Below are 14,553 nucleotides of genomic sequence, written 5' to 3' on the forward strand. Positions count from 1 at the left end.
TACGTGAAATAATTCCAAATGACCAACAAAAATATTGGTACGTATGATCATATAATAACAGCAAGGAACGTACCTCTTTTGACAATATTGAACGTGAGCTCAAGCTTGAACATTTCCTCCCCAAAATGATTACAATAAAGAGATACCAGCTCAACTGCTCAAGCAGATAGAGGACTAAGTTTTCTCCTAAACTGATTACATTGATTATTATTACGTGCGAATCTTATTTTCCCATGCATCATCTTCAGAATATAGTAACAATTTTAGTGGTGATTAATTTGTTTGATATTTTGGTCCGAATTGAAACACTGTTTTTGGTCGGTAAATGAAAACCTTGTATTTTCTTAAACCCAAATGAATTGTCAATCAAAAAAAAAAAAAAAAAACCCAAATGAATTGATTATGTTAATTAAACAACTAAGGAGTACACGCATGCACACATATATATCATAATGAAAGAAATAGCATGGACGAAGACAACTCCTTCACTATATATAAACCCTAGAGTCCAATACCATCTTCAACCACCCAATTCTAAGCCTGGTTCGATTCACACCTCCTATCCCTCCCTTTAAGCCGGCGGCCATGGCGCACCCGAGAGTTGGTGCCACCCACATGACCAGCGCCGTCACCACCGTCGAGTGCCACAAACAAGTACGGTCATGGCGTCTTCTCCGCTCTCTCATCGAACTCCTCATCCCAACTTGCAACTGCACCTTCGTAGAAGAAGATCGTCACCATCATCATCAACAAACCAAAGAATTCGGTTTACACTATCGGCGTCCAAGCTTATCTTACCCCAACAACATCATCACCGGCACCATATTTGGGTACCGGAAAGGAAAAGTCCATTTCTGCATCCAAACAAACTCCAAGTCCAACCCAATTCTACTCCTCGAGTTAGCTCTACCCACAACAGTCCTGGCTAAGGAAATGCAAGGAGGGTTTCTCAGAATAGCCCTCGAGTCTTCTACTCCGGGGTATTCACCAAACTCGAGCTCTCTGTTGTCGACTCCGGTGTGGACTATGTACTGCAATAGCAGGAAAGTTGGGTATGCAGTTAAGCGAAGGCCTAGTAAGCATGACTTGGAAGCTTTGATGATGATGGGTTCGGTTGAGGTGGGTGCTGGGATTATAACTGGGAATAAGGAGCTTAATGATGGTGATGATGATGAGATTATGTACCTGCGAGCCAATTTCGAGAGAGTTTGTGGTTCGGCGAATTCGGAATCGTTTCATTTGATTGACCCAGATGAGAGTATTGGCCAGGAGCTTAGTATCTTCTTTTACCGTTCAAGGTGACATTTTTGGTTCAAAGAGGAATTAGTGGGTTGGTGGCCATGGTGTATCTATCTACTTGACATTTTGCTTTGCAAGCAATCCATGATTTTTACCCTTCTTTTTTGAGCTTTGCTTTGAGTAGCAAGCTTTGTATGGGGTATCATCAATTAGTTATAATATATATGAACGGTTCTCGGGTTTACTTGTAATTACCATTCCGCGAATAATAATTAAGTAGTTTTGGGGTTTACTTATACTTCATGTACCAAATTAGTTAGAAGTTGATGAGAATGTGGAGCTAGAATTGAAGGCGCTCTTTTGTTTCATACTTCTCCTAATGATTCACTATCCCGGGCTAGCTCCCGGCCAACTTCTTATTTGTTGTCTGATTAGTGTTTTTTCTTAAGCGATATTTTCTCATTGATCTTATCTTAATGATTACTGTGTGAGGCATTGCTTAAGTACTGTTATGTTTCAAAACTTGCTTAAAAATCTTGCTTTACACTATACTGTGAAAACACAGATATATGCGACAACATACATTTTTTGTTCAACGTCAATTGATCATATACATATAGGGAAATTGAGCAAATAAACTTATTCCTCCATTTCTAGCTTTGTGTTAATTCAAAATGTGTATACTGCCATGGCATGCATATGCTGATAGGGTTTCCTTTTGATCTGCACTCCACAGGGCGCCAAAGACATGATTTAGCTTGTGATGGACCACCTAAATATATTTGGTTCGAAAACAAATCGCTTTGGCTAGTTGCTTCTAGTGCTATATATTTGTACCCCTTTTTCCCGAGGGACATGACTCACCAGGCATCTTAATTGGTTGTTTATAACCTGGTGTTGGCTTGGTGGGCTTGTTCTGTCTTTGCTTTTCTCTTGTTTGAAATAGTATCTATAGTTGCATGAACAGCGTGAGCTGTTGTCTCAGATTCCTTGTGTTCTTGTATAAAAAACTGGACACCAGAGGCCTGGTCTCATATAGTACTTGCTGTCTGCTCAATTCGAAAAGAATGTAGCTAGTACTCGAGTGGCTTATAATACAATCTTATCATCAACTCCTACACTTTCATGTAATCTGTTGTAATATCAGAAATAATGAAGTTTTGGTTGCTTAATTTAGTTTGGGTTGGAGATAAAATAGAGATCAAGACTTCGTTGGCAAAGTACTCTCTGTACCGAAAAGTATGTATATGAGCTAGCTAGTAGGTAATGTTTGAGCATAAGAAGTTAAATTATTAAACTAGTGCTGATCAATGATTTTGATCATAATTAAGTTTGTTGTACTTTGATCATTTGGGTAATTTTCTGGTATTTAATTAGGTCACAGTAGGTAACCAAGATTACCAAGCACACTCAACAGAGCTCAGATATACAGAACAACCCTAAAACTTGGATTTTAGCTACCAATTCATTCAAAGTTTGAAACGGAGGGTGTACTAATTGAAAGACTGGTGAAATACCCAAGAACGGACCAAACTCTGCCACCTCCACCGTCACGTAGTACAATGTAACAAGCAAAGTCACAGTTGGAGGATGTTTGAAACACCAGGAGAACAGATGGAAGAACTAGCTAGCTAGCTAGGAAAACATTCATTTAGAAAAGGAATATATGCCCTACGTTGAAATTAAGGATAAGAACCAAGACATGCAGTACGAGAGAGGGCACTCGCTGTCGAGTAAGAATTCGAAGCAGTAGTAAATATGATGGAGATATGTCGAGTCTACTAAGATTTCCACTACCTTGAAACATGATTCAATTCAGAGTAGACGGGAGACCTAATGCTAATGCCAACAAGGCAGCAAACATTCCATTCTCATCATATATGCATGCGGGAGATTTGACAATGAATCAAGTTAGTCGACCTGCATAATCTCATCTAGCTAGCTTGTCGGTTCTTATTTGGGCCAGTTTGGGCTTGGTTGACTGGATGGTGGCCCAAGGCAGATCACCAAGGGTTATTATGCAAACAGGGGGTGCTTTCCTTCTTTCTTTCTTGGTCCTATTTATATCGAAAGGTGACTATATTCTCGGTTTAAGATGTGCTCAACACACCCAGCTATTCACTACAATCAATCAACATCCATTTGTAGAAACGTACTGAACTTTGGCTCAACATACTATCCAACAAAGAGAGGAATAGTCAGGTTGGATAGAACCTGTAATTTTATTTTTTTCCTAACAAGAAAGAACAATAAAAATCACGAGAACAACCCCGCCTAACTGATCCAAGTGGTACGACTGGAACACGAAAAGGTTGTAGTCAAGTCTTCAGGATATAAGGTTTTAACACAATAGAAAATAACCAGCATATATAATTTCCTATGCGAGATTAACTTCAATACTTCATCCACATTTGTAGGAAGGACTACGCTAGTACCAATATTATCATGAAGAGCATGAATAAAAGAGGTTATAGAGTCCACCGTTTGGTCCGTGCCATCAACAGCTGAGGGTGTAGACTCATAAAATAACAAATACCCGATGATAGGCATTGCCAGTCCAGTGCTATGAACATGCTGCCATGTCCGGGATTCAGATAATAATAGAATACCGACCAAATGAAAATTGTAAGCATACAGATTTCATGTATTCTTTATTTGCATTTTATGTCTGCTCATAATTTATTCTCAGTTTTACGTATTAGAAGTCATGCCACAATAGAAAATTTTCTAATTTAATTATGAATATGTTAATAAATTACATTCATGAAGACTGAAAATCAAGAAATGAGATTAAGATAACATCAGCATGTACAGTAAAGGGTGAAAACGAAGTGGTGCAATCTGTGATCCCGCCGGTGCCTTCGGCTCTTGTTCCAATTGTGTTCCGGGCTAGCTCGTCACAAACCCTAATCCCTCCCTCTCCAATTGTGTGTCAGCTCTCTTTGCAAAGGAGAGGAGGTCTGTGCTGATCCGTTCGATCCCATAATTCCCTTCTCCGGTGAAGATAGCGGGAGTGTGTTGCTCCAGGGAGGACGATGAGTCTGATGCAGGAAAGCGTGCAAAGCATAGCTTGGCAGTCGTCCCGTTTCAGCTTGAACCCGAAGATTTAGGGTTCGTGGTGGGAACAAATGGTGCCCCAGGCATCCTAAAAAAGTCACCAAAGAAGAGAGGCCGCCCACACGGCAGCAGGAACAAGAAGAAGATTTAGGACACGACCTCGGAAGCATTTGGTTCAGGTATGGTCGAGCAAGAAGAGTCTTCGGAGGCAAGGGAGGAGTAGTGTTGTTCTGTACGTAACAAGGACAAAGACCTCTACATGACTTACTCAGAGATTCCCCTACTCATTAGCGAAAGGTACACCGTTGGGTCTTAGGTTTCGAGTTGATGTTTAGGTCTCTGAGTTTATTTTGTGTAGGTTCATTGCTTTTTAGTTTTGCTGTATTCGTCTACTTTTTTGGACAGCTTTATGGTTTTCCCTTTTAGACTTTTAGTATTAGTTGTTGTAGAATAAAGAGTGTACACTCTTAATCTTGTATGAGAGTTTACTTCTGCCTCACCTAGTAATATTTGGTCGTATGGCTTATTGTCAATGAAGTTATTCATTCCAAAAACAAAAAACAAAAAAACAAAATAACTTATGCAACTAATCCTTAAAACTTTTATTGGTAACCAACATATCTGATACTTTATTTTTTTTATTAGTTTTATTTTGACGGTTTTTTTAATCAATAAATTTTTTTTACCTGATTTAGCAATATTTGGTCGTATAGATTATTGCTAATGAAGTTATTCATTCCAAAAAAAACAAAACAAAGTAACTTATGCAACTAATCCTTAAAACTTTTATTGGTAACCAATATATCTGATACTTTATTTTTATTTTACTTTTAGTTTTTTTTCATTTGGAAAAATTTTGGCGGTTTTTTTTAATCAATAAAAAAATTTCGAAGTGGGAAGTATGAGTGGATTAATGACTTACGAGTCGTGACAACTGGCGATGACTTTGGGAAGTACGGCGACCAAACCTAACCGTCATCCGAAGTCTGGTAGCTGAAACTCGTAGAGAGAGAAGTTAGCTCTAGAGTGAGAACCTCCATACTTTCAGCCAAGAAACTCAGAGTATTCCAAAACATAAAAGACAGTTAAACTATTCATCTCCACCTTCTCTTCAAAGATTCTGGTCTTCAAAACAAACCCTCCAAATAAAAATATACTTTCACTCCATCTCACTTGTCATATCTGATACATATAATGTCTCTCTCTTTCCTTCTCAACCGCCATTGCTACCTTTGGTTAGCTGGGGATGGGAAGCTTCAAATTCCTCAGCTTTTTAACTTCTAAAACCCACCCGAGGCTTCCGTACCAAAACCCCATTCGCCAAAATCTAGTAGACAAACCCGAAAGCCAGAATGCTCCCAACAGGGTGTTTAGATTCTTGCGCAGGCTTATGTCCGGAGGTGATTGTTTTGTCTGTTTAAATCAAATTGTGAATTCGTGGTTTGGTTTTTGGAGCTGTTTCAGATTTGGGTTTGTGTTTTGGTTTGGGAATGTGCAGGAATTATTGATGGGGGGTCGAGGACAGAGGCAGAGGAGAAGGTTTACTCTTGGTTATACGCCTTGGCGCAATCCGATAAGGATCTGGTTTATGAGTATGTTCGATCCACCGAAAGAGGTCAGTGTCTTCAATTGCTCGACTTGATGTAATCCAAGTTATTGTGCATAGGATCACTGAGATTTGTTTATGATTTTTCAATCGATGTCTTCGACTGTTTGATGAAGAAAATGACTGAAAGCATTATTAGGCTGTTTGAAATGATGTAGTGACTTAGTGGTCAAAAGAAAAACATGTTGCAGTTGGTTGAATTTGACATGTTTGATGAAATGTCAAGCCAAGATATAGGAAATGGCTCGGTTCGATTTGATAGCTACCTTGCATTGCCTGACCACATTTTCGCTCTTACTTGAAATTCTATGTAAATGAGAATTGTATATATGTTATGGCTCTTCGCATTGTCTTACAGCAATGAACGTTTGCTCTTTGCAGGGTTGAGCTTTACTGAAGCTGAAAGGAGATTGAAGGAAAATGGTCCGAATGTTCCTGTTGATTTCTCCTTCCCTCGCTGGTGGAATTTTTTATGGCATGCTTTCTTTCATCCTTTTAATATCATATTGATCATCCTGTCTGTAATCTCGTACATAACCAGTGACAGCCCAAATGGATGCATCATGCTTGTTTTGGTTTTGATAAGTGTTTGCCTCCGGTTTTATCAGGTATTTCTTGCTTACTTCGTTTACTCCAATAGGCTCCATATATGTTTTTTATGTAAAGCATTTGGCGCGGACTAATTCTCAACTCTCCTTTTAGGAATACGGAAGTTCAAAAGCAGCCATGGAACTTTCAGAATTTGTAAGGTGCCCAGTCAAAGTTCAAAGATGTGCAGGTAGAGTTGTTCAGACTGAATTAGTTGTTCAAATTGATCAAAGAGATATTGTTCCTGGTGATATTATCATATTTGAACCTGGAGACATTTTTCCTGGAGATGTGAGACTATTGTCCTCAAAACACCTTGTTGTAAGGTATAGTACTTGTAGAGGTTTCTGTAATATATATGGGATTTGTGAGTTATTTATGTCATTCTTTCTGTCTGTATAGCCAATATTAGCTTTGATGATCACTCCTTGCTTCTTGAACAGTCAGGCCTCGTTAACCGGAGAGTCCTGGACAACTGAGAAAACAGCTGATATCAGAGAAGATCAAAGCACACCATTGCTAGATTTAAGGAATATTTGCTTCATGGTACGCTAATAGTAACTTTCATTTCCTGATCTTGGCTGGAAGATTTGAATACCATACTCCTAAAATCACAAGTTGGACATTGCAAATGGAAAAAAAAATGTGTGGAACTAAAAAACTGTAGCTGTCAATACTTCAAGTAATACTTATTAAGAAAATAAATGACAGTTTTCAATGCACACTATTCAACTTAACAAATTTGGTCAAGCATTGCATGTTACTGAACAAATATCAGAGTTTACTGATGTTCTGTATGTAATTCAGGGAACAAATGTGGTATCAGGCAGTGGATCTGGTCTAGTGGTTTCCACTGGATCTAAGACATACATGAGCACCATGTTTTCAAACATAGGGAAAAAGAAACCACCAAATGACTTTGAGGACGGTATTCGTCGCATATCTTATGTGCTGGTTGCTGTTATGCTAGTGGTAGTCACCATCATAGTTATAACTGACTACTCTACATCTCAAGATCTGACTGAGAGCATCCTCTTCGGAGTGTCGGTTGCAAGTGCACTTACTCCTCAAATGCTTCCCCTGATTGTTAACACAAGTCTTGCAAAAGGAGCACTTGCTATGGCCAGAGATAGATGCATAGTCAAAAGCTTATCTGCAATACGAGACATGGGTTCTATGTGAGTATAGTGAACATCTATAACCTAGTACTGTTGGAAAGATGATAGTGCAATGGCTTCTAGTCATCATAAAGTAGAATTTAAGACCATTATGTGATGAACTATGCATTTTGTCATCCTCCATCTGATATTTGATCAAGCAATGCTTAAAGCCACTCCCATAAGCTTAAAGTTGAAAACATTACTTTAAATCAAGTAGAAGATGGAACTTGCATTTCTCTTTGTTTCCTCATTTTCACAACTTTCTTCTCGTCAATCTTTCAGTTGCACTTCCATAGTTTAGTCATTTGCTCTATTCTCTGTGATACAGGGATATCTTATGCATTGACAAGACTGGTACACTCACCATGAATCGTGCGATAATGGTAAATTATCTTGACAGCTGGGGGTTAAACAAAGAAAAAGTTTTACAGTTCGCTTTCCTCAACTCATATTTCAAGACCGATCAGAAATATCCTTTGGATGATGCAATTTTGGCACATGTATATACCAATGGATTCAGGTTCCAACCATCAAAATGGAAGAAACTAGATGAGATTCCTTTTGATTTCATAAGAAGAAGGGTATCTATTATCATGGAAAGAGAAGAAGAAAAACAAGAAGACAAAGACCCTCACGGTTTTGAGAGAGTCATGGTGACAAAAGGAGCTCTGGAAGAAGTAATGAAAGTTTGTTCTTTTATGGAGGATGTTGATAGTGGCACAATTTCACCTTTCTCTCCAGAAGAGTATCAAAGGATTATAAATATGACTGAGGAAATAAGCAATGAGGGACTAAGAGTTATAGGAGTAGCAACAAAGAAGCTCGAAAAGGTATGTCTATTAATTTCTACTCACATTCTGTATGAACACAAGTGCATTGATCTATTCAATCCTTAATTATTTGTGTTTCAAAACTTTTGGAGATTTTTTCTATTCACTGAATCTGCCGAAATTGGAAACAATTTATTTTCCATTATCATTCCTACAAGAAAGTGCTTGGCCTTGATAATGAGCTAAAATAAAATAGAATTGGTGAGAAATTGAGAATGGCACACCAAAAGGAAAAAGTTTTGTTCCGTAATATGTTTGGTTACGTTACAATTTCTTTTCCTGATGCAACAGATAAGGTATGAGCGCAAAGATAATGATGATACTTCTGAATCAGACATGGTTTTCCTCGGCCTCATATCATTCTTTGACCCACCTAAGGACTCAGCAAAGCAAGCTCTGTGGCGGTTGGCTGAGAAGGGAGTGAAAGCAAAAGTATTAACAGGTGATTCACTGTCTCTATCTATAAGAGTTTGCAAGGAAGTAGGTATCAGGACAACTCATGTAGTTACAGGGCCAGAGCTTGAGCTACTCGATCACGATGCATTTCATGAGACTGTTAAAACAGCAACAGTCTTAGCTCGTCTCACCCCAACACAGAAACTCCGAGTTGTGCAGTCCTTGCAAACAGTTGGTAACCACATTGTTGGATTCTTGGGAGATGGAGTAAATGACTCGCTTGCATTGGATGCAGCGCATGTTGGTATATCCGTTGATTCAGGAGCATCAGTTGCAAAAGACTTTGCTGACATTATCTTACTGGAGAAGGACCTGAACGTACTCATTGCCGGAGTTGAACATGGCCGACTGACTTTCGGGAACACAATGAAGTACATAAAAATGTCGGTTATTGCCAATCTGGGAAGCGTTCTTTCAATCCTCATAGCAACTCTAGTGCTCAAGTACGAGCCATTGACTGCAAGGCAGCTTCTTACACAGAACTTCTTGTACAGTGTGGGCCAGATCGCAATACCATGGGACAAAATGGAAGAAGATTATGTAAAAGTCCCACAAAGATGGTCAAAGCAAGGTTTGCCAATGTTCATTCTATGGAATGGACCTGTCTGCACTCTTTTTGATGTTACTACACTTCTGTTCCTTTGGTTCTATTATAAGGCTGATAGTTTGGAGGATCTTATTTTCTTCCACACTGCTTGGTTCATAGAAGGGCTTCTCATGCAGACCCTAATCATCCACTTGATCCGTACGGAGAAAATTCCCTTCATTCAGGAATTTGCTTCATGGCCTGTGCTTTGTTCTACAGTTCTGATTTCTGCAATTGGAATTGCAATTCCATTCACTCCGATTGGGGAAGTGATGGGATTTATCAAGCTTCCACTGTCATACTTCGGTTTTTTGGTAGTGCTGTTTATAGGATATTTTGTTGTTGGCCAGTTGATCAAGAGACTTTACATTTTGGTTCATAAAAGCTGGCTGTAGCTAATAGAATGAATTTCAGATGGGGTTCATGTTAGAGACTATAAATAGTGGGAGCACAGAGATTAGGATTTTTTTTTCTCATTTATCATTGACTTGAGAGTAATACAGTAGAGACTCGAATGTTACAGAATCAATGACATTTTTGTAGATACTATTTTTCCACAATTTTATTAGACTCTACAAATTTGCATTACGGTATGAAACACTGATGGTTGAGCAGAAATGAAAGAGAAACTGCATTTAGGTAATTTCTCTTCAATTGCTATTCATCATTCATCACTGGTGTCATCTGTCATAACTCACAAGATATGATGCAGATAGAACAGCAGTACAAGCAACACTAAACCCTTAAAACTCCGTATGTTGGGCGAACTACCTGCATATATAGAAAAAAGTTTCTGTTAAGAACATGGTTAATGCATAATGAAGTACTCAATTGAAGATAATTGTTCAAAGATGTCAGTTATATTGACAAAGAACAGACAAGTCTAGACAATTACTCAATTGAAGATAATTGTTTCTAATGTTCCATTCAAAATCCCAGTGAGGTCTATCATTCTTCAGTGTCCAGTAAGCCCATCCAAATGAAGCGGCACTGTAAACCTCTAACTGAACCCTCCCGAAGTCTTGATAATCTGTCTGAGAAGCACTCGTTGCATTCCACTCGTTGACCCACTCTCCTGAAAACAAAAGTACATTTTCACTTCTATAACTCAAACTACTTGGAACTTTACAAATAAAGCTTCAGAAAACCGCAAACAAGAATGAATTCATAACAAACATTGACTGTGAATGTGAAGTTTCATTTCAATTGTCATTTTGTTGAGGCTCAGATTTCATATCAGAAGCAGACGTAAGACCTTGAAGTCAATAAGGTCTTGGCTGAATGAAGAAAAGAGATCATGCCTTACCAATAAAAACAAGTGGACCGTTTGCACTGTTCAGGGCCTGCAATTGAGTTTCCCTCTTCTTGTATATGAATTGTATATTATCCGTAGGGCTCATGTTGAAAAAGAAATTGTCAAAAAGATTGTAATAATGCAAATCCACCACGATTTTATGTGAGCCGATGTTAGCCTGAAATAGTTCCAATGGATCTGCATTGCCAATTCTTTGACAAATTATTACGTAAGCTGTTGATGAATGTTTCCGAACAACTTGATAGCCTTGCTTGTAATACGAAACTAAAGTGTCCAATGGAACAGTAGCAGCAGATGGTTCATTCAAAAGCTCAATTCCCAGCAAAGCAGGCTGTCTTGCATACCTAAAAGTCAAAGAAATTCATGTTTGGCATGATTGAACTCTAGAGGGCCATGAATTAACTGCAGAAGATGCACCTCAGGTGCAATAAAACTGCAAAGTAAAAGGGAAATAAAATGGAAATTACTTGGTGGTGGAATATGACTTTTATCTATTTAACAATACTCAACTTAAAAGGTTTGACGAAACAAAAGAAGAAAGCTCAGAAATGCATATGTGTTTAGCAATTCAAAAATGCTTAGAGAAAAATACCTGGAAATTAGAAAGTCTATAACGTGCAATGTTTGTGAAATGGAATCTGGAGTAGGCCAATCAGTTGAACCATCCCTACTAGCACTATGTTCCATCCCGTTCTGAGAGCCAGGAGCCGCGTGAAGGTCAATGATGCACCTAATATTATATGATCTGCAGCACAATTCTATTGTACGACATCAGAACTGAATGTGAAGTTTAAGAGTCTGAACAAAATTAGGGGAAAAAAGAACCTACTGTGCCCATGAGAATGAATTATCAAGAGCTTCCAAAGTTCCACCAATAAATGGTGCAGGAGGATCTGGATCATAAGCAATCCACCAGCCAACAGGGATCCTCACAGTATTTATTCCATGTCTAGACAGAAAATTGAAATCTCCTATAGTGACGAAACTGTTCCTATGTCTCTACAGTTTAAATAGGTTCAGATGTCAAATAATGGTGTTCTTCTAATGTAGCAATAATGTTTAATATCAGCTACATACTGCAATAATGACACCCGATGAGACAATATGCAAGAAATATAACACAGGCAAGACACTTGAGGATGCAAAAGTAGATGACAATCAAAAGTCCGATGTCAAGTATGTTTCCATAGATAATAAATAGAATACTGAATTTCCAGGGGTTCATTAGAACAGTTCATTTTGAGCAATCATTTGTTGTGTTAGTAGAATCAGTCAGGAAGCAAAACATATCTGACATATCCTAGAAAGTCTAGGACTCCACTAATTACAATGGCAACTGAAAAGTTACAAAGATACCTTAAGAACATCTTTGGCCTTATCGTGTCCATATCCATTTGCAAGCTGGTAATCTCCATGCAATTCATTAGCAACAATGGTCATTTCAAATGTGGCAGCATTATCATCCCATTCTGGTTTCCCTGGATAGTTTGCCACAAGCTGGTTTTCCGTTGTAGCCTGTAGGGCTTAATGTGTTATTTGTATGCGGAGTCATTGGACACAGATATAGTCTTATATGGCATGTCAATATATCCATAGCAAAAACAGCATCGATATTTAATTCCAATCTTTTATTTTCTTTTGAATAAATGGCTGGTGCAGCTGCCCTCAAGCCTTATTTAAATCCAATCTTAGATGAATAATAGTAGAATCATAAGTGCAAGAGCTCAATTCCTCACTTTAATTGTAATAATCTGGAACTTTTCCATACTTCAGCCAAGGTTGGAATTAAAATTCAAACCTGTAAATATGTGCCTCTCATTGTCTTGATGTGAACCCTCCCATTGTTATATCTCTCAACGTAAAATGTTCCTGATGTTGAAGGTGATACTGCAGTTGCAGAAACAGAGCAACCTTCAGCACCATCACAAGTTAGAAACTGCCCTAGTGAAGTGCGAAATTGAAATTCTGACTCAGACACTCTCCATAACTGCAGGAGAACAAAAACCACAGCATAAGCATAAGTAACATGAACCACAATATAATGAGGACCTCAGGTTTACAGTATATTACTGATTCACAATCTCATAGTATATAATCCAGAAAGAAGATGTGCAGAAAAAAGTTATTTAACCTATGATACTTAACTAAGAATATTACTAATGGACATCATCAAGAATCCAGAAAGAAGATATGCGGGAAAAAGCAATCTAAACTGACACCTAACTAATACAATTACTATTTAACAGTGCCATTAACTACCTAAAAAGCTCAAAACACCAACAGTAAGAAATATGATATCTATGTAGAGCTACCTCATAATGTCTTTAATATACCAAATGTATTATCCTATGATAAAACTTTATGATGCAGATTGCAGAAAAATCTGCTAAGTTAGGATAGATTTTGTTTGCACTTTGGATATGCTATTAGCCTCTTTACTTCACTATCTATTCATATTTCTGAAAAGGGGAACTGATAGGAAAGACAACTACTTTTCTGTTTGCAGATCATTCAATTCCTAATTATCAGTTTGCAAACCAATAAAAAAATTGCAGCCATTGATTGAGCATCTCACCCTTAGCGTTTCCCATGAAGATGCAACATCTCTACTAACTGAAACATTAGCCCCTCCCCCATTTTCTGCAGATACATACTTATCCAAAGTTACCGACTTTAATTGTACCACTGTTCCATCCTACATTTCAATGTCCACATATCAGTTAGCTGAAACAATAATGAGAACCCATACAAGAAAAAATCCAAGCATTCTGAAAATCAGAAATAGATTTCTGGAAAGATGCTTACAAGCATATCTCCATTGGGAATGCCATCAAAAAGTGAAGGCTTGATCCAACCTTCCACCACCAACCACCCTCCCAAATTTACAGCTCTCACTTTAGAGTCACCATGTAATCTCACCACTAGGATCAACAAATAGAACACTCACATTCTTAGAAACCAAAATAATAATTAATTTTCTGCACATTGATATCACTTCAAGATTGAACCTTTTAGGAAGAACCAAAAGAATTTAAGAAACTAAAGCATTGGAGTTCACCTGAGTATACACCAGAGAAGATGAGCCAAGAGCAGAGTAGAAATGCGCAAACCCATTTGCCAAGAACAACTTCCATGAAGAATGCTGGGCTTCATGTAGAACCCATCTGCTAGAAAGCTATAAATCCCAGTAAAGAAAGAGTTTCAGAATCTCAGTACTTCCTTCCTTGTCACTCACTTTTTATACCAAAATCAACTTTGTAAACAAGCACAAAGATCATCGGATTGCCTGCCTTTCATTAAAGTAATATGATCTTGTTCTGCATTAAGAAAATAGAGGAAGAAAAGAACAAATTTGAAGGGAGGAAAAGAATGAAAAAAGGGACAGTGTTCCAAAAGAGTGCACATGGAGTTGTACAATTGGAAAAAGGAGGTAAAAAGGGTACCTTTGCTTTAGATTTTGTTTGGTAATGTGGGGTTGGGTTCTTTCACTTCTTTGTAAATGGTTGGAAAGGAGCAAGCGTTACCTAGAGAGAACGTTAAATCTTTATATTGGATTGGCTTCATTTTCGATTCCCAGCTTTCTTCTCCTCAAATTCAGAAAATGGGAATGGGTTGAAATAAACCTCTGTTCAGTTATATATGCGATCATTATATTGTCAAAGGATGGGTCTACTTTACTCGTTATGTTCTCCACTTCTCCGTCAAAGTCGAGCTGA

General features: G+C 38.1%; 3 protein-coding genes across 3 annotated transcripts; 2 read left to right on the forward strand and 1 right to left on the reverse strand.

Moving 5' to 3' along the window:
• Nucleotides 1-569: 569 nt before the first annotated feature.
• On the forward strand, nt 570-1,645 carry LOC101307335. Its single transcript, XM_004288106.1, has one exon. It carries the CDS (start codon nt 586-588, stop codon nt 1,300-1,302), a length of 717 nt encoding a protein of 238 aa, XP_004288154.1. The 5' UTR covers nt 570-585; the 3' UTR covers nt 1,303-1,645.
• A 3,779-nt stretch (nt 1,646-5,424) lies between these two features.
• LOC101307624 (magnesium-transporting ATPase, P-type 1-like) lies at nt 5,425-9,957 on the forward strand. Its single transcript, XM_004288107.1, has 8 exons — nt 5,425-5,696; nt 5,795-5,911; nt 6,284-6,510; nt 6,605-6,816; nt 6,934-7,036; nt 7,298-7,668; nt 7,979-8,480; nt 8,772-9,957. The coding sequence occupies exons 1-8, from the start codon at nt 5,543-5,545 to the stop codon at nt 9,915-9,917; spliced, it is 2,832 nt and encodes a 943-aa protein (XP_004288155.1). The 5' UTR covers nt 5,425-5,542; the 3' UTR covers nt 9,918-9,957.
• Nucleotides 9,958-10,123: 166 nt separating this feature from the next.
• LOC101307924 (glucan 1,3-beta-glucosidase A-like) lies at nt 10,124-14,166 on the reverse strand. The gene is made up of 10 exons (XM_004288108.1): nt 13,896-14,166; nt 13,643-13,758; nt 13,413-13,532; nt 12,636-12,824; nt 12,194-12,352; nt 11,667-11,836; nt 11,430-11,582; nt 10,829-11,181; nt 10,418-10,597; nt 10,124-10,293 (listed from the first exon to the last, which is right to left on the reverse strand). The coding sequence occupies exons 1-10, from the start codon at nt 13,969-13,971 to the stop codon at nt 10,217-10,219; spliced, it is 1,593 nt and encodes a 530-aa protein (XP_004288156.1). The 5' UTR covers nt 13,972-14,166; the 3' UTR covers nt 10,124-10,216.
• Between the last annotated feature and the right edge of the window lie 387 nt (nt 14,167-14,553).

Source organism: Fragaria vesca, linkage group LG1 (genome assembly GCF_000184155.1).
Source record: "Fragaria vesca subsp. vesca linkage group LG1, FraVesHawaii_1.0, whole genome shotgun sequence".
NCBI lineage: Eukaryota > Viridiplantae > Streptophyta > Magnoliopsida > Rosales > Rosaceae > Fragaria > Fragaria vesca.